At 38.3% G+C, this 18869-nt stretch overlaps 4 protein-coding genes across 4 annotated transcripts; 3 read left to right on the top strand and 1 right to left on the bottom strand.

Moving 5' to 3' along the window:
• Positions 1-165: 165 nt before the first annotated feature.
• SS1G_10128 (predicted protein) lies at positions 166-943 on the top strand (the record flags this gene model as incomplete). Its single annotated transcript, XM_001588531.1, has 2 exons — positions 166-265; positions 456-943. The coding sequence occupies 2 exons, from the start codon at positions 166-168 to the stop codon at positions 941-943; spliced, it is 588 nt and encodes a 195-aa protein (XP_001588581.1).
• A 1651-nt stretch (positions 944-2594) lies between these two features.
• SS1G_10127 (predicted protein) lies at positions 2595-3056 on the top strand (the record flags this gene model as incomplete). Its single annotated transcript, XM_001588530.1, has 3 exons — positions 2595-2633; positions 2797-2860; positions 2920-3056. The coding sequence occupies 3 exons, from the start codon at positions 2595-2597 to the stop codon at positions 3054-3056; spliced, it is 240 nt and encodes a 79-aa protein (XP_001588580.1).
• An 8811-nt stretch (positions 3057-11867) lies between these two features.
• SS1G_10126 (hypothetical protein) lies at positions 11868-13514 on the top strand (the record flags this gene model as incomplete). The annotated part of the gene is made up of 1 exon (XM_001588529.1): positions 11868-13514. The coding sequence occupies one exon, from the start codon at positions 11868-11870 to the stop codon at positions 13512-13514; it is 1647 nt and encodes a 548-aa protein (XP_001588579.1).
• A 1478-nt stretch (positions 13515-14992) lies between these two features.
• On the bottom strand, positions 14993-17523 carry SS1G_10125 (hypothetical protein; the record flags this gene model as incomplete). The annotated part of the gene is made up of 6 exons (XM_001588528.1): positions 14993-15750; positions 15836-16485; positions 16656-16800; positions 16956-17227; positions 17286-17420; positions 17483-17523. 6 exons carry the CDS (start codon positions 17521-17523, stop codon positions 14993-14995), a joined length of 2001 nt encoding a protein of 666 aa, XP_001588578.1.
• Positions 17524-18869: the final 1346 nt, after the last annotated feature.

Raw genomic sequence — 18869 nt, 5'->3', positions numbered from 1 at the left:
ATAGATGAAGTGGGAAGGAGGTTTCATTTAAAGGTGGAAGACATTGATACGTCAATATATTCAAGATTTGAAGGCTCTCTTGAAATTCCCTCAATGCGAAAGATCAGAATGAACTTGTAACTCTTCTGGATATCTCATCAATTACAATCTTTTCCAACCTTCAATATGAAATCATACTTCATGCGTTGGAAGAATTATCGTCAGGAAGATCAACCTGACGATTCTTCTTCAGAGACAAATGAACCCTTTCTAGACAAAGAAAATGGTTATCCAACTTTCCATGAAAAACCAAGGCCATTCTTAACTTTCATTTTGGTTACCTCTATCGTTTTCAATTTCTTTCTTCTTGCCTTTAGTCTAAAGTAATTTTGGACTCCAAGGACAGATGTTTTTCAACAGATGTATAGCAAGTATCGATCTTAACGTTGATATTGAACATGACTGATTTGAATCAGCACCTGCAAAAAGTGTGATAGAATACCATAATCGAAATTTCGAAAATCCTATACCGAAAATAGATGATGAATGGGCAGGACCTCCTACTTCTGAGCGCAATGCGAGATGGGCAAAATTGCATTATGTTGGTGATACTGGTCTTACCAAAGATGAAGCTTCTCAGCTACTCAATAAAACTGCCGCCTCTCTTCCTGGTACCGATGATGATTATCCAATTGTCTTGACTGTATTCCATGATCTTCATTGTCTGGTGCGTATTTTCTACCTTTTTAACAAAACATTCCTAACCTGTATCAAGGATGCAATTCGTCTCACTCTCGGCTACCTCAGAGATCCAAAATGGAATGCTACGGTCAACCCATATAACACCGAATGGCCTGACAACTTCAAAAGTGGATCATGCACATCATTGTTTCAATTCTCTTCGACAATCTTTACAATGTTTCTCGGATGTTACGCCACAAGTTTTTCAATATCACCCAGATAGAAACATGGTCATTAGCAACTTTAATGTTATGCATACTTGCAGAAATTTTGATGCGGTATGTGAATGTTTTTCTTTATCTTCATATTGATAGTTCAAAAGTTGCTGATTTTTGTTGATGATAGATACATCAATGGGTACTTGATCATGCTTATGCTGGAGTGTTTAATTTTACAGGATGGAGAGATGAACAGGGAATTTGTGGTCCGGATGGATGTAGTCATTGAGGTAATCTCTAATGATCTTGCCGGTACATCTTGTTCGAAGGTAGTAAATTCTATTTTATAAAAAATGATTTTTGCTTACCATATCTTTTCTTGAAGAATTTTATGTGATAACCTGTGATGTTCCTATTATAAAGTGTCAGGACGTGTGAATACCTACTCAGATATGTAGAAATGACTCGGAATATCCAAGGGATTAAGCAGATGAGTTTTTCCAATGCGTTGTATTTTATATTCAGTCAAATCCCATTGAAGGGAGAGAATCAATTCTACCACTCAATTCCTCCCACCCTTTTAGCACAGTCCCATTTCGCACACCGTATTGCAATATATTTTCAGACAACTTTAACCCTGTCACATACGACCATAGACTGAAGAGAATTGGGCATCCCGTCCGCTCTGCCATACACAAGCTTCAGATCGGTAGATTAGTAGTTGGGTGGGTGACCACCAGCGAATCCCTACTGTTGTATGTTTTTTTCCGCTTTTTGTTTTGCTGTTTGTAGGGAAGGACGAGATCTCGTTTCCTGATACGAAATGGCATGCATCATGCGTGAAGCGAGCCTGAAGATTGGCGGTGGACTACGGTGTGTAGGACGGGATAGAAGAGATAGATCGATTACTACCTTGATAGAAAAACATGAAGATGAAGAGTTTTTTACGTATACTCACATACTCATAGAAATATACCAGTTTTCCAAAAGCTATCCATTCATTTCATACAGTTCATAGGGTAGATACCTAGTCCTCCATTCAAAACCTAAAATCAAATCAGTATATCATAAATTTGATACATATTTACTTCCTAAAGTGGGTATAGTCGTGTAAATTTTCTCTCTGATCTTGGCATGGTGGGAGGCTCGAAACGTACGAAGAGTGAATAAGTAAGGGAATGGACTTAGCATGGAGACCTAGGAACGTCTTATTATGAGATAAAAATGAATTGGGATCACTACCCCGCAATTCTTCTCTATAAATTAAAGCCATCCCCAAGACTAGAAATTCTCCTTTATGTATCATAAGACTACATTAATACACGAACGAAATATTGTAATGAGGAATGGTAGCTATATCCTAGTTTTTAGAACATGTAGTAGAATGAAGTTCTGGTGAGTAGATAAGGAAAGGATGTTGGAAATAGGAGGAGGGGGAGAATGAATTTAGAGTAATAATGATTATTGGGATTTTTTGATGGGAAATAATTATATCTTAAATTAGAACATAAAGATGAAGAGAGAGTAAATGACAGTACTACTTAGTATAAAAAGCAAACGACGAAGTAAAATGCTGTCAAATCCAAGGAAGTCTTACAAATTTCCTTTCGTTTGAAATATTCGACATTACCCCTAGTTCCCCCTCTTATGAGCGAGCGGTCTCAATGGCTTGGAAGGTATAATTAAGGTAGCTAGAACGATTTTTATATTTTCACGATGGCCACTGAGATCCATACTCAAAAATTTCGAGGTGACGTATACGTAACGATGCCCATTTTCGTTTCCGCGTAAAGTTCACGTTCTTCCTACTTTACTCTTACTCATTCGCCATCTATGAGTACAAATTTAAACCTCAGAAGTTACATCCATCCTGGACTCTGACTTTCCAGAATAACACCTAATACGCACTATTGTGTAGATATGGGACTTATGCCGCGAACCGAAGAGTTGGAACTACCAAACCGCGAAGCCTCAATTCTGCTGTATGACTGACATGATAATGCCAAAACATCCATTATTCTTTGATTCCACACTTATACAGCTTTCACAACGACAGCAATTTTACTGGCGACAATGGCTCATTCCAAGAAACAGGATAAAATCAAAACCCCCAGATTATCAAATCCATGGACCGTGGACACCTTTGAAAGCACTCCTGACCTTGTGGTACCAGGATAATATTTGCCTTGCTTTGCTTCGGTAGCGAATCTAAGTACACAAATACTGGATTACTGTACACTATATGGCTCATCATGAGTTTTATTAGTGTGCTCATGAGTAATCTAGAGCTAGTATTATCAATCAAGAGATACTGGATATATGTATTGGCCTTAGTGAGACTGAAGACACGAATACAAGGAAATGATAATGTTACTGCACCACATAGGTGGATTCATCACCATTGACTTTTTCTTCAAGAAAATGACATCTTGATGTAAAGCGACAAGAAATATATCCTTAGACTAGTGGACCAACGCCGATATACAAGGCGGATGAAGAGCCAAATCCAAGGTCACGTTTCCAGAAGGTTCACTAAAACCCCTAATCCAACGGTCCCTAAGCTCCAGTACGAAAATTGTTTCAAAGCAAAATCATCTTTCTGGGTCAAATATTTATTCGAGGATATAAAAAAACATCCAGACCCTCTCCTTTTCCTTCCTATCCTATCCTCCTATCCACCTCGACTTACATCATGATCTACAAAACCCATCTCCGTCCGGTCCATCTAAAAATAAACCAAGCCACATCGTATGTATTAAAATAAATAAAGAACATATCTCTATTCCGGTAGTTCGGTACCAAATATCTGTATGACAAAATAGTATGGTATCATCGTATCGTATTTTATCGTATCGTGTCTAAAATTTCCAACGTGCAGATTAAATCACCCAGACAATACTCCGTATTTCACACATGCATGCAAACACGGGCACTTATAAATCCCCTATATACTTCGAGAAAATATACCAAACATAAATTATAAATCATCAATTATAAATCAAAAAACATAAAACATAAAGTATAAATCATAAATTCCCAACTAAGATTTAAGAAAAGAACTGGTGAAATCTCGCTTCGAATTTTCAACCCCCTTGACCTTGTCAAGATTCGCAGATCCTCATATCGATAAAGACAGATCTACGTTATCTGTCTGCATATACTCCATACATACGGAGATATATACGAACCATACCCTACCCTACTCTACTCTACATCTACATTATAGCATATACATACATGTATAATAACCTTACCACAAACTCGCACATAAAACTAGACACTGTACTCTAGGTAGGAACTCAATAAGTAGGGTAAATTGGTAAACCTTAAAATTCGAGCAACTTCCTGCTACAATAAGATAGGTTATCAAACATTTTATCTGAACTCAATCTAAGTCTTACATAGGTACTCGTATTTTCTTTCCCTGACTGAATGATTGACTGATTGACTGACTCCTTAAAATATCAAGTAACAAACCTAAGCACAGTCTTTCGAAGGCGCGAAGAGTTCTATTCGTGGATATTATGTATGTATGTAGGTTATGTATGTATCTATACATATATATAGATAGTAGATAAATAACGAGAAACCCATACATGCGAGAGGGAGGTTGAGTTTGTAGATAGATGGATGGGACGGATAGGGCTTTGGGTCCCCTTACCGGACACGGTAATAATGCATGCTGCACATCGGATATCATCTTCATCTTCATGTTGAATCTTCAATGTCATACATATACATACATCAATAGGTATGAGACAATGTTTATCTAAGCGATGTTTCGGAATGCTTTCTCTCACCTGCATAGGATAGGATATTAATGTACTCAGTACGGAGTACTGTAGGAAGGAAGGAGACGCGATGCACGGATGTGATTGATATCTATATCGAGGTCTATATTTATACAGAGTATTTATAGGCAGGCAGACAGGGGTAAGTAAGAAAGAAAGGGAGAAAGAGAGAGATTGAGGGAGAAAAGTATCTTTAGAAACAAAGTCTGTGATTTCTTGTAAAAGATACAATACCGGTAGCGAGATACAATCCCTAGATTCACCACTTCTCCTCGAATTCGAATTCGAAGCGCGTGTTTCAGATACGATACAATGAGCGAGCTTCATATGCATATGCAAGTATATACCTAGGTACCCGTACCCATACATACATAACCTTAACCTTATAGTACCCGCCCGTAATGATTTATTTTTAAAAGAGCGCCAGTGGAGCGACGGACGGGACCAGACAAGACATGAAAGTGCAGGACAAGACAAGCAGAGACAAGACAAGACATTGATGGATTGAATTGAATTGAAGATTTCTCATCTCATCTCATCTCATCTCATCTCATCTCATCTCATCGTCATATCAGATATATATACATAAACTATCTATCTTATATTTGAAATCTTCGTATTCTGCTTACCACTTTTGCTTACCATAAGCTAGGTACAAATACACAGACGCGTACACTACAGTACAGTACAGTACAATACAATATAATATATTTCTTAACTTCTTATTTTCCTAGATATACAAATTCTCCTCATTACTAACCTAGATATTTATATATTTATAGTAATCAAGATTATTAAACATCAATTCACCCTCTCTACCCTCTATTCATATTAATATTTATATTTCTGTTTCTTATCAATTTTCTCTTTTTGGGCTGAGTTTTTATTTTATTCTCTGTTTCTATCTTTCTTTCTTTCCCTCAAAGTAAAAAAATGATGGATGGATGGAAGATATAAATAAATAGAAATAGAAATTAACTTCCATCATCTGAATCATTGATGCTCCTTTTTTTTTGGTTATGATCCGGATGCCTGGTGTGTGGGTGGAATAGGAATACTCTGTGAATACACGAGGACTGTACTGTATTGTACTGGACTGGATGGATGTGTTACGGTGATAAGTTGTGTGTGATACTCCGTTGATGGATATAGATAGATGAATCACTTTCTGTTTTTATATCTATCTGGTGGTTGAGTGGTTCTATAATTTATAAGATTTCAAATAGAGGAGGCTGAGAAAGATAAAACTTTATTTCGTTTGGATTTATTGATCGTTACGTATACGAGTAGAGTATGTTATGTAGATAGGTACTTAAGGTAAGATCTTATTATAAGTGTTAGTGTCTGGTCTGAGGGTTATTCAACGTCAGTGTTAGTAGGAGGTATTCAGTATTCATCAATGACGGACGGAGTACTCGGGGCCTGAATTGTGCAAATAATTAAGTGAACGTGTTAGATCTTATTATTATTATTATTATTTTTTTTTAGGTAGGTAGGTAGGCTTATAAGTGAAGCTAGGAGTTTCTATAATAGAAGCTAAAGCAAAGCATACACACAGGAGAAAGGAGATAGAATGATAGGCTGGATACCTATGAGGACCTATGAACTACAGTTACTACTTAGCTACTACTTATTCGTACCGAGAACAGAGGAGTAAGATGACGGAAGAAAGATGAGTTACAGAAACAATACATACATACATAGGTACATAAGCAATGCATAGGGAGTACATACACATACAACCCGCCCACGGATAAATAAAACCTCAAAAATCCACCATCTATCCATCCATTCAACCAATAACTCGCCACCCCCAAAACAAAACACCATTAAAATAAACCAAATAAGACCTCACAACAAGCAAAGCAAACTCACTCATTCACTCACACACCCTCATCTTCCAAACCAGATTGGACGTTCTAAGCGCCGTGGATGGTTAAAAAGACTCGGAATGCATAGATTAAAAATATAAGCGGAAATCATTGGATAGGAAGATTTTGATGTTCGCGGGAAATGCGTGCTTTGACCCCTGATGAAGTGCATTGGCCTCGAGATGGATGGGTGGAATGATTTTTGAAGAGGGGAGGGTAGGACTCGGTATTTTGACTGTTTTTGTAGGATGGATGGATGATTGAATGAATTGGATGAATGGATGGATTGATTGAATGAATACGAGATGAATGTTGTTTCTTAAACTTGTACGTTGTATGCTATGCGTAAGGTGTTCATTCCTGAATCGCTAGTATGATATTGTATGTACGGAGTATGCGTATTGGAAAGTTAAAAGAATGAGATCCAATGATCTATCATTTATCATTCAATTCAATCCAATTAAATCATTCGTGAGCATAAATAAATAGTTTTTAGACTAGGGAATTCCTAGGGAGGGATACATGTTGAATGTTAAATGCAATGGTAGATGGCGAAATACATGTGCATAAAATCCAAACTTAATAATTGATTGGATTGGTAAGGAAAGAACCCTTCAGTCTTTCAGCCCTGAGAGCAAATGCGGCATCCAATTAAAACAGCGTTTGTCCTGTCAGCATGGATGTAGGTAAGAGCCGGATTATTTGTACCTTGGATTTTATTGGTATATACTATAAGGTTAGTGAGAGTTTGACTTGGCTTGGTGACGGATAGGGAAGGATGGGGATGTTATGCGATGTGACGAATTCAATATGAGAGTATCTACCTACGGAGTAGTATATACCTAACTAACCTATAACAAGCATCTTAATATGAATAAAAGAGTTTCCAATTTTGAATTTATTCAGAACATACATACATAGTACATACGTACGTACGTACTCTTTCTTAATGAAGAGAAGCTTGTGTGAGAAAGGGAAAAAACATTAAATGGTAAAGTACAAAATGCAGATGGGAATATGTATGCAGTATAACCAAGAATTTTCATAGAAGTTTTGAAACACAAGCTTAGGAAAAGGGTATCCATTGATCGATCATGTGCGTCGTTGATGCTTTCGTGTACATTTGATGTGGAGAAGAGTGTATGGATGAGATGGTAGATGCTTAGGCGGTTGGGCTTTCACTAACTCTAACGAGTTGGTTGCTCCTCCGTTATATATATATATATATATTGCAGGCTTTACAGGCTTGGGTTTGTAGCGTGTTGATTTATCTATCTATCTTCTTGTTGATGATTTGATTATTATAATTATTATTATTATTATTATCAGATAGAGTGGAATTTAGAGGATTTTCACACTTTTTCATGCATTATTTCATACATTTCTTACATCTTTAATGTATCCTTTCAAGCATTGTTCAATTCTAGGCACGAGACGAGGATGGATAATAATAAATCTGCAGAGCATATATACCTAGGTACCTAGTATATCTTACATGGTTACTTCTAATATACAGAGTACGTATGTATGAATCATGATAATCGATATTAATTTCGATAGCGATTAGAAGGATCCCTGATGAGAATCATGAGATACAGTAGATACGAAATCCATGACATATACCGGTTACTGGTGAGACTTTAGGATGATAAATGCCGTTGGAAGATTACGGAGATTCCTATTCCTTTGAGACTTTTTGTACCGTGTGTATATGATATGATATGATGTGATGTGATGTCGAGACCAATTCGTATTCCTATTCACAGCAGGAAAGGAAACTTTTTTAACTCCGAAGATGCGTACCCGTGTACTGTACCCACCCTGCTCACATGGCAAAATTGTGGCTCAGCAATACATTAATATTCCTAGTCGGGATGGATGTAAGATCTTAGTATTTGAACATTGGGTCTGATGTTTGATTTTGGTGGTTATCCACGCAATAATTACTCTTTTTGGTGGGAGTGTTATGGAGATGGTACTGGATAGTGGGTGTTGATGTTTTATGAATAATTGATTAGGTGAGATATTGGATATTGGTCTAGATCAGGTCAGGTCTTGTAGTAGGTTGATGTGGATGAAGCTTGTACTCTGTCTGTATGTGTTTGAGAGCTTTAGTGGCTTGAGATTTAGGTTCATCACAACAACTTCATTTATGCAATGGGTTTCGTCCCTTTCCCTCGGTTCCGTCAAACGGTTGAAGGATCCCTTTGAAAAGAGCTTGAAACTTAACTAAATATTATACTTTTTACCCGTTGTACCCGGACTCTATCCATTATCAATAAAATCTTATACTCTGGACAGAGTACATATTTACTTTGAACTACGGAGGAATCATTCAATCACGGAATTGTCGGCTTGTATTCTCCTTCTTCTTACTTCGCTTGTACTCTTATTTCTTGACTTACACTTGGCCTTTAAAAGTTTGAAATCAAGTCACAAGAAACTGACCAATTAATAGAAGTGGAACCTGTCAATATGGTTTCGTGGCATCAGAGCATCAGGATTCAGATGTCAAGCAAAAGTGCCCAAGTGCCTAAGTGCCTAAGTGCCTAATAAGTGCCTCGATGATTCCCTTTTAGTATTTAGTACATTGAAATTGGATGTCTAGAAAGTTACCCGTACAGCTCAGTCTCTTAGCTCAATGAGGCTTTTCCCCTCCCTTATTGAACATCCAATTCATACCAATCAATCCTTCGGGACTCGATCGATGAATGATGTTGAGTAACTTCCTTACCTCCACACACCGCCCTTTTCCCATTGTTCTTCAAAGGAATATCAATTCAATTCAATCCAATTCTCTTCATTTTCAGGTTTTCTTCCAACTTTTCCATTCAACAGCATATCCAAGTGTTCAAGAGTGACGAACAAGAAATTGACAAGACTTTCATCAGTTGAACTAACAAAATCTGCGACAAAGAGATTCCCCCACATCAGCTCTTTTTTTTAAATTAAAACACAGAGTGGTCCCTTTGAATAATGCTCAAGTGTGACAAGGGATCTTTGTTGATCAAACCAAACTAACCGAAGATCCATGTTCATCTACCAGGTAAGCTCAAGGGCACGCAAGCCTTTACTTCTTTGGGAAATGCTTGATAGCCTCAATGACCTAATCAGGAAAGGTAGAATGTCGATATGAGTGAGAAGATGATCATGTTCCCTGTAAACCTGGTGTGAGTTTTTTTTGAAGGGAAAAGTTAAACCACTCAAACCACTGCAAACCCTAGTTTATTTTTTTAGCCATCAAAAGCTTTAGCCATACATAATATATGCTCTGTACAAAAGTTAAACTTGTTACTGGAGTCTGGGACTAAAAAGCTTCGTTGCTATACAGGGGGTGAAAATGCAAGTAAAAATTCAGAGACCTAGGTACCTACTACCTAGCAACATCTACTTTCTGTCATTGGAGCGTTTCCATTTGCCTTCCACTTTGAAGACCAATTCGCCATTTTAATTCGCCCAAAAGTAGACGATCTAAATCACTTCCCCCATCGAAAACAGTAAATCTCATTCCTTTCTTGGATTCTTACTCATTGCCTTGACTCTCATTTTTGAATCTTCAAATAAATCTTTCTCATCAAAAGATCCACTTTCACTTCCATCCGCTCTTTTTATCATCATCTCTCTTTAGAAATCTTGATCGATAATCCGTATAAAGAAAGAGAACAATCAAAGATATCAATTCAAAAAGGATTTCTTTCTTCCTCTCTTGATGAATTAAATTCTCTCAGATACTCTTTCTTCCTTTTCTCTCTTTTCGTTCCGCCTAATTCGCCTCTACTATTCGCCTTTCGCGCGTTTAAATCGAAAACTAGACTCTACTACCTGTCATTCCATTCGCTCTTTATTGATTGAATAGAGCTTTTCTACATTATTATTATTATTATTATTATTATTGAAATTTCAATTCATTCAAGGCATTTTTGGATTGGATACTGAATTGGATTATCCTTCCTCGTTTCTCCACAACACTATACTATTTCAACAAACTACGCACACCAGGGCACTCTCGGCCTTGGATCTTTGATATTGGCCTTTGGACTGGACTTGGGACTTGGGACTTTGGACCTTCGACCTTCGACCTTGGACCTTGAACCAGAACAACTTAATTGATTACCAGGTACTTATTACTTTACTTACTTATATGCATACCCTACTTTCTACTTTCTACGCTACTGTGCGCACCTACCTTCACTCGACCATTCACACATAAACTCCTCAATCCACCCACCATCTTATCATCCACTCATCCACCCATTCATCCATTCACGACCATTCCACTCATCCCTCATCATCCACCTAGACCTTCTCTTATTTCTCCACATCCACAACCACGCACACATACATACAAAAAACACACAAAAAACACGCATCAACTTTTTTTTCTCCTCCCAATTTCTTTTATTTATTTTCTCTTGAAAAGAATTTAAAGTACTGGTCAATCCTTCCCAAGAAAACTTTGCTTTATTTTCTTCACTTCGAGACTTCCTTCTCAATCAAATCTTTTTCACACATCGACATTGTGGTTATCTTTTTTGACTTTCTTCAAGATACTTCCTTCTTCAATCGATTCGATTCATCAATTATCTTCCTTCATCCCAATAGAGATACTACATACAACACATTCAATAGATACTCTGTAATATTCCATCCAAAAACGATCACGAACACCAACTTCTTCGTCAACCTCATCGTCATCAAAAAAAACTTTAAGAAGGCCAGGCCATTCTTATCAGTCCGCGACCGAAAGCAATTCAATCTCATCTCATCTATACCACATTCTCGGAATTTTCCAGGTTTTTTTGTTCTTTGAATTAATCAGACCTTTTCTTGGAATCACCATCAAAAAGTTATTCTTCATTTACACAAAATACCTTGACATCTTCGATAAGAATCATTTCGATCAAACTCCACACTCTACACTTCACACACACATTCACCCTCCTCTTCTGCGATTTGTTTGTTGCTTGTGTCGAAGGAAAAGGCTTGCCTACTTTTCAACACCACCTCATCTCACCACAACTTTCGAGCTTCTTCCTCAAAGAATTACATTTTACAAAGCAAAACAACATAATTCCATTGAAAATCTTTCAACTTTACGTACATTACGAATCGATAATACTCTTTTCGATTTATCTTAATTTATTTAATACAATTCCACGTCCTTTACTCACTCAGGTCGACCTGATAATCCATCCTTACACGAAAAAATCACGTCAAATCGATAACATTCCCTTCGATCATTGACATTTACGAATCTACGAATCGAACGATTCCTTCTTTCAAACTCGCATCAACAATACCACTTTCAATTGTATAAAAACATCAAAATGGACGCAGGCGGTCTTGCTCAGATGTCTTACAACAACTTCTCTTCCAATAATGGCTTGGGTATGCCAGTTACTGGTTTCGCTGCTAGAAGAGCTGCGAATGGTTCCAATATCAAACGTCTCTCCTTTGAACCCACCAACAAGTCTCTTGATGCTCAGGATAATGGTGCACCAACTCCAAGAACATCTCGTTCTCATCTACTCGCAGGTTTAAGAACTGCACCAAAATCTGCCACTTCTGCCAACTTTCCATCAACTGCTCCACCTACTCAAGTTCAACACAACACTGGAAACAATGGAATGAACTCTAGCAGATATTCCGACAATGGACCAAAGACTTCTGGATATGCTTCATTCAATCAAGGAAATCATCAAATGAATCAACATCAGATGTATTCAGTTCCCGAACAAATTCTTTCACCACCTGAGATTCACATTGATGATGGAAATGATGGAATGGATCCAAATTTGTATGCTCAACTTGTTGCTACAAATTTGTATCTGGCAGAACAACAACAACGTCTTCAACAACAATTGATGAGTGTTCAAGCTGCCGCTCAACAAATGCAAGGAATGAATTTGAGTGGACAGTATTCAACTCCTCCCATCACCCCACAAAACATGGGAATGTATCAACAGCAGCAGATGAAACAAAACATGCAACCAATCATTACACCTGTCATGGGAGCTCAACCGGGTATTTATTCTTACTACAATCCAATGACTGGACAACAAACCTATTTCATGGATAACAGTGGTCAACAATATACCGAGTCACTAAACGAACAGAGACTTAGCTATTCTCCACCGCAACAACCTGGAACGCCAAGATTTCAAGTATCCCCACCACCCCCATCCGATACACCAACTTTCACTAGATCAATCAGTCCACCAAAGAAACCAGCATCACCACCACAAGATCATGCTCCTTTACCACCACCATCCGCTGGTGCTTTCCGTAGAGGACATCGTAATTCAAAATCGATGGCTATGTCTATGTCTGGTGACGTTGCATTGGATGGTCCAAAAACTGCAGGATTACCAAAATCTACTTTCCCAGGTACTCCAACTCAAGTAGGATTTGCTCCAGGTGCAGGACGTGCTGGTGAACATCCAGTGAGACAACCAAGAGGTCCACCACCTATTGAAGAATTGAAAGCCAAACCAACTGCAAAATTTGAAGGTTCCAAGAACTTTGCCACTCGAACTCGTCGAAGTGCTGTTCATAATCTTGTTCGTGCTGGTTTGGAACGTAGAAGAGCACCAGGCAGTGCATCAGGTAGCATGTCACCTGTTTCAGAACATGGTGAAATATCATTTTCAGTTGATGATAATGATTCGGATTCTGGTCGTAGTGGAAGTGGAAGTCTTTCAGGTCGTCCAAGTCCACCAAGTTCTCGAACATCTCAACATGGTGCTATTGGTTCTAATAGACCTAGTTCACGACAAAATTCTCCCGAGATGAAATCAGTCATCTCTGTTGATTCATTCACTGCTGAGAGTGTTTCCGGTGATGAACAAATTGGTGGTAGCTTTGCTGCTGTTTTTAAGAACGGTGGAAAGAAGCCTGAAACGGCTGATGTTCAAAAGAAAGCACCAATGCTTGTTCTCACTAGCGCTGAGAAACGTAAAAGTTCCATCTTTTAAGATGATCATGTCATCAATTTGGGTAGATCCCATCTTTTTTGATTATTCGATCTCTACCTTCACTTGTTGAACAAAAGAAACAATTTGATATTGAATTCAACATTGTCCATATTTTGACACGGGGAATTGGTTTATTTTTTTGTGTCAAATTTTACGAAGATGACGAATACTTTTCTGAGAAACAAATTCTTAATTAATATTGGAGGAACTTTTTGAGCTTTTTAGTCTCATGGTTGACCTTCATTTGTTACATCGATTTTATTTTCTCGTCTTTCGTTTTGGGGGTTCCTTTTTCGAGATTGGATTTTCCATTATATTCTCGTACATTTCTTGATACTGAGGAATTGTTTGACTTTAAAGAATTTTCTTCGATTCATAGTCTTCAAATTACCGAAGTTGATAAGGAGTGAGGATAGGATATCTTTTTCAAAGGTAAAGGAAGGATCTTTCGTAGGATGGAGGTGAAATGGATTGGGGATACATGTTTGGAATTTTTTCCCTTGTTCTTTCTGGGAATGGAATGGTCAATGGAAATTGTGATATGATTATATGCCTGGGTTTTATTACTCTCTTTTTTATTTGCTGTCTTTTCTGGGGCTGGGGGTTAAGGAATAGGAATAGGAATATGAACCTGTTGATCAGATTTGGAGGAAAATACCAGTTTGGGATGGGGGACATGGTGTGGATTGAGGGAGATGGTAGAGGAGAAAGTGAAGGGTTGTGTATCGGGGGTGAAGATTTGATAAGGTGTGAGATTAAGTGGTGGTGCTGGATGGATAAGAAAAGAAGAGATGTGTGGAGTTGAGGATATATTTGTAGCAATATGAAATACCATTCTTTTTGAGATTAATCTTTTCTGATGGGATGAATGTGATTGATTGTGGCATTATGTGATGTAAATGTATAAACGCGAATATGAGATATTCAATAAATAATATAATTATATATTTATTACATTATTCCATTATCAGAAGTTGAGTAAATGTGTACTAACAGATTTGAGATGAGATAAAGAGAGGGGAAGATTATTTAAGAAAAAAGGGATAAAGATAATCTATAATTTATAAATTTGAATAATTTGAAAATTTTAAATAAATTCATAAACATAATAAAATTTAAAAGAAAATGAAATTTATTATCCATTAATCTCATGATTAAAAATTCTAAAGATGGTATCTATCTTAAAAATAAACTCAACGATTGTCTTGTCTTGTCTTTCTTGAATATGGAGGTGAAAAAGTAAAAAGTAAAATGCCTTTGTCAAGGTTTATCAAGTGCTATTATCGATCGCACTGCAATATCTCTTCTCTACGTATACACTTTCGTTCGACTTTCCACTAAATATCTTTCCTCCTTAATAGACGAGAAAAAAAAATTAAAAAAATTTCCAAGAAATCCTTTTACCTATTCCTATGACCGACCTGACTCACTCACTCACTCACCCGATAATAAATCCACTTCAATTCCCCCACCCCTACCTAAACAAGTTCCTTCCTCGCCACACCAGCTACATCATTCCCAGTACTAACACCCCTAGTATCAAGTTCATTCTCCACCCACTCCTCATCCTCAAACCTATAAAGTTGCGGTTCTGGTTCCCCCTTCCTCCTCAAAAGATATTTCCTCGCCCACCAGGGAAATTGCTCCCGAATTTGAAACTTCGCATGCGTTCTCGTCGGTACCGCAAATACATAGTCTAATTCCTCCAGTGTTCTCTGTTTAGTTTCGGGGAGGAAAAAGAAAATAAGTGCGAACGCGAGGAGATTTAATCCGGCGTAAAATCCAAATACTCCCTGTGGTTTCATGGCTGAGAGCATACGGGGAAGAGTGAGGGAGAGGACTGAGGCCCAGAAATTATTCGTGGCGACCGCCCAGGACATGCCGATTTCTCGATGAGAGAGGGGGAATACTTCTGCGGAGTAGGTGAATGGGACGGGGCCTTCGCCGGGGGAGTAGGCTATGTCGAATAGGTAGATGAAGAATGCTACCATGCCGATGTGAGCTTTAGATGATTCGGGGATGAAGTAACATAATCCTGCCGCGAGAAGTGTCCAGAACATTTGAGGAAATGTGAAGAGAAGAAGGGTTCGACGGCCGAAAGTGTCGATGGTCCAAACGGCTGGCCAGGCGAAAATAAAATTGATAAGTCCGAAACCGAAAGAGGCGAGAAGAGCACCAATGATGCTTGCACCTGCATTTTTGAAGATCGTAGATGAGTAGAATGCGATAATGTTGACTAATTAGCAGAAATTGGTTAGTGAATTATCGCATACATAAACTTCCTCGATGAGATGAAGAGATAAAAAAACAAAAGAACATACTTCCACACATCTGTTGAGCAATCATAACAATACCCGAAGCCTGCGTCGCCCGTCTCAATCTAGGTACTGTAAACAATTCAATAAACCTCGTAAACATGTTCCCATGTTTCGCCAAACCAGATTGTTCCAATAAACGATCCTCATAATCCAACTGCGCTTGAATATAATACAAATCTCTCGCGGCCTGAAGTGGCGAATTTCTCAATCGTAATAGAGATCTGTAAGCTTTCGCGACCCGTCCTTTTTTCAATAACCAACGAGGTGATTCGGGACAGAAATATATCCCAATAACGAGAGGAATGGCAGGAACAAGCGCAGATCCAAATTGTAAACGCCAAGCCAAAGCACCGGAATGTACGAAAACTAAATTAGCACAAGTACCGAGGAAAATGCCGAAAGCGGTCCAGACTTGCCAGGACATGACGAGACCACCGCGAATATTTGTGGGGGAGTTTTCGGCAGAGAAGACGGGGACGGTTACTTCTTTTAAGCCCATTCCTACTCCGAGGAGGATGCGACAGGCCATTAGTTCGCCGTAGGTTTGGGAACATCCCATGCCGATTGGGGCGAGGAGGGAGAAGACTGCTGCGATGAAGATGGTACCTCGACGACCGATGTAGTGATTTACGGGGTCGGAGATCCAGGCGGTGCTGTATTGAGTATGTGGTTAGTTTCGTCAGGAGAAGAGTGGACTTAATTGAGGGTGAGGAGTTTTCCGACGGACTATCATGGTAGATGAGATACTGCGTAATGGTAGATAACCATATCGCACACCAGAACTTCGTAAGATAAAAGAGAAATTCGAACAAGAAGTACTCACAAAAGACAGATAGCCATATAAGGCATTGCATTAATAGCACCAATAATCCAAGCATTTCTATCACAAGTACCTTGAGCCTCACAAGTTGGACCTGTATCTGGAATACCCAACGCCTCTCCAAAAGTAAGATTTGCACCATTTGAACCTATTCAAACTTATTAATATCCTCAGAATCACAAAGGTTCAATATGAGATGAATTACCAGTTTGATCCCACTATACGACGAATACGTTAGTTTTATTTAATTTCAGCTGGAAGAAAGACCACAAAATATAAAGGTCTGGGGGAAAAAAAATAAACTCACACCCTGAATAGCAGCAGCAATAGAATTCAAAATAATCGTCATGTAAAGTTGTTTAGGATGTTTCCAACGATGCGTAACCTCCTCACTCAAAACCCTTCGATCCTCATCATCAAGTTCAACAATTTTATCCGCATGAGAGGGACTTTGAGCAACAAGAGCACCTTTGGTAAGAACGGGAAGGATTTCAGTAATACCATGTTTATTTGCGAATATTTCGACATCTTGAAGAAGTTGATGTTTTGGGATACCGATGAGTGGATTACGGATTCTAAGTTGTGAATGAAGATTAGTGAGGGGAAAGTGAAAATCAGAGAAGATAAACGTACTCTCCTGTTGGATTTGCGGATAGTTGGGTAAGATCGATTTTTCCTTTACTATGGAATTCTTCTGCTTGTGTTCCACTTTCTACTTTTTCGTCGGCAGAAGCTATGTCGCCAGTATTGCTGGAGTCATTTATCGCACTATCATCAATTCTGTCAGTAATAAACTTTGGAGAATTAATAGCACATCAGTGGATACATACCCTTTATCGTGCGTATTATGCGCGCCGGTTCCATCAGCCATTTCGAAGATTGATATTTTATTTGATTACTTCAAAATAATTTGTGTCTGGAAGACAATCAATACGTTTATAATAAATTGTAGATTGTGGTTAAAGTCCCAAGACCGAGGACCGTTAATTTTCTAACAGGATATTGTACAGCCAAGCAGACGAATGACCAACCATCCGGAAGGGAATCATAAAACCACAAGAAAAAGTTTTACGACTGAATCAGACGGGAACACAAGATTTTAAGGAAGCCATAGGTGACTGACAGACCAGATGCATGAACATGCATACAACGCCTTGCGGATGATTCACCATATCGGTGATGCCCGCACCGATACTGAGTAGTTTATGCCTCAAATTGACAGTAATCATGCGGAATCGTATATGAACTACTCACATCTCATATGAATAAAAATCCCAACCTCAGAACTACCCCACATTTGAATCCTTGAAGCTGACAGAATCCTAGTATGCATTGTGTTACATGAGAATAAGACCATCCCTTGGTCAACTTCAAAATATTGGTCGATACACAGTGAATAATTTTGTGGCGTGAATAGCTTCATCCAATTTGCTACTCGGCCTGCACAACTGAATAACGTGATTAGGTGTCACCAGAGCTTTGTTGGTCGTATAAACATTTATGATTACATGGCCAAGGTTTTCATAAATTAACGTGGCTTGCAAGAATTCACAATGGCGAGTTGGCTTGAGAATAGCTGCAAGTAATAGATAGTTCCAATACGTAAAAAACGATTTATTGTTGGTAAATATCCATACTTGAAATCATGAATAAAAAGAGCTGATTTTCGTCGGTGAAGCTTATGGTTGTCCAAGAATCCATTTCCAATCATTTGGGCGTCGCGAATAACCCGAACAAGTAACTCATCACAAGTGTGGTGTAACTTTTGGTACGACAATAATCGAATGATATGTAAGGAATAAGGGTAGATTGCGCAAGAGGGCGGATAAAAAGTAAAACAATGATTCAAATACATCTGCAAGGCACCGGTTAAAACTTTCCAAAGACTTTGGATATACGGAGTAGAAAATTGATCTTGCGATGAAGGCTGCAACCAAAACCCCTAGATATAAGTGAGCAGTTAAAGTCCAGCAAGATCTTTGTGGAACATTAATCGTTCAAAACTATATTGCTGAGCCGCGTACGAAAGGGTCAAAATTTAGCCTAGTCCTCGAATTACTAGTCTTTCCAGGAAAGTGACATACTTTCCAAATCAATATAAGATCTTACACAAAATGTATGTGAGAAAGTTCCTAGCACTCTATTCACCATCCTATTCAAAGGTTGCGGCGTAAACTAGAATAAAGTGTATTTCTAATCCCACGTGAGTCCCAAGGG

This window comes from Sclerotinia sclerotiorum, genomic scaffold (genome assembly GCF_000146945.2).
Source record: "Sclerotinia sclerotiorum 1980 UF-70 scaffold_15 genomic scaffold, whole genome shotgun sequence".
Taxonomy (NCBI): Eukaryota; Fungi; Ascomycota; class Leotiomycetes; order Helotiales; family Sclerotiniaceae; genus Sclerotinia; species Sclerotinia sclerotiorum.
Note: the sequence above shows the minus strand (reverse complement) of the source record. Positions and strands in the feature narration are given on the sequence as shown.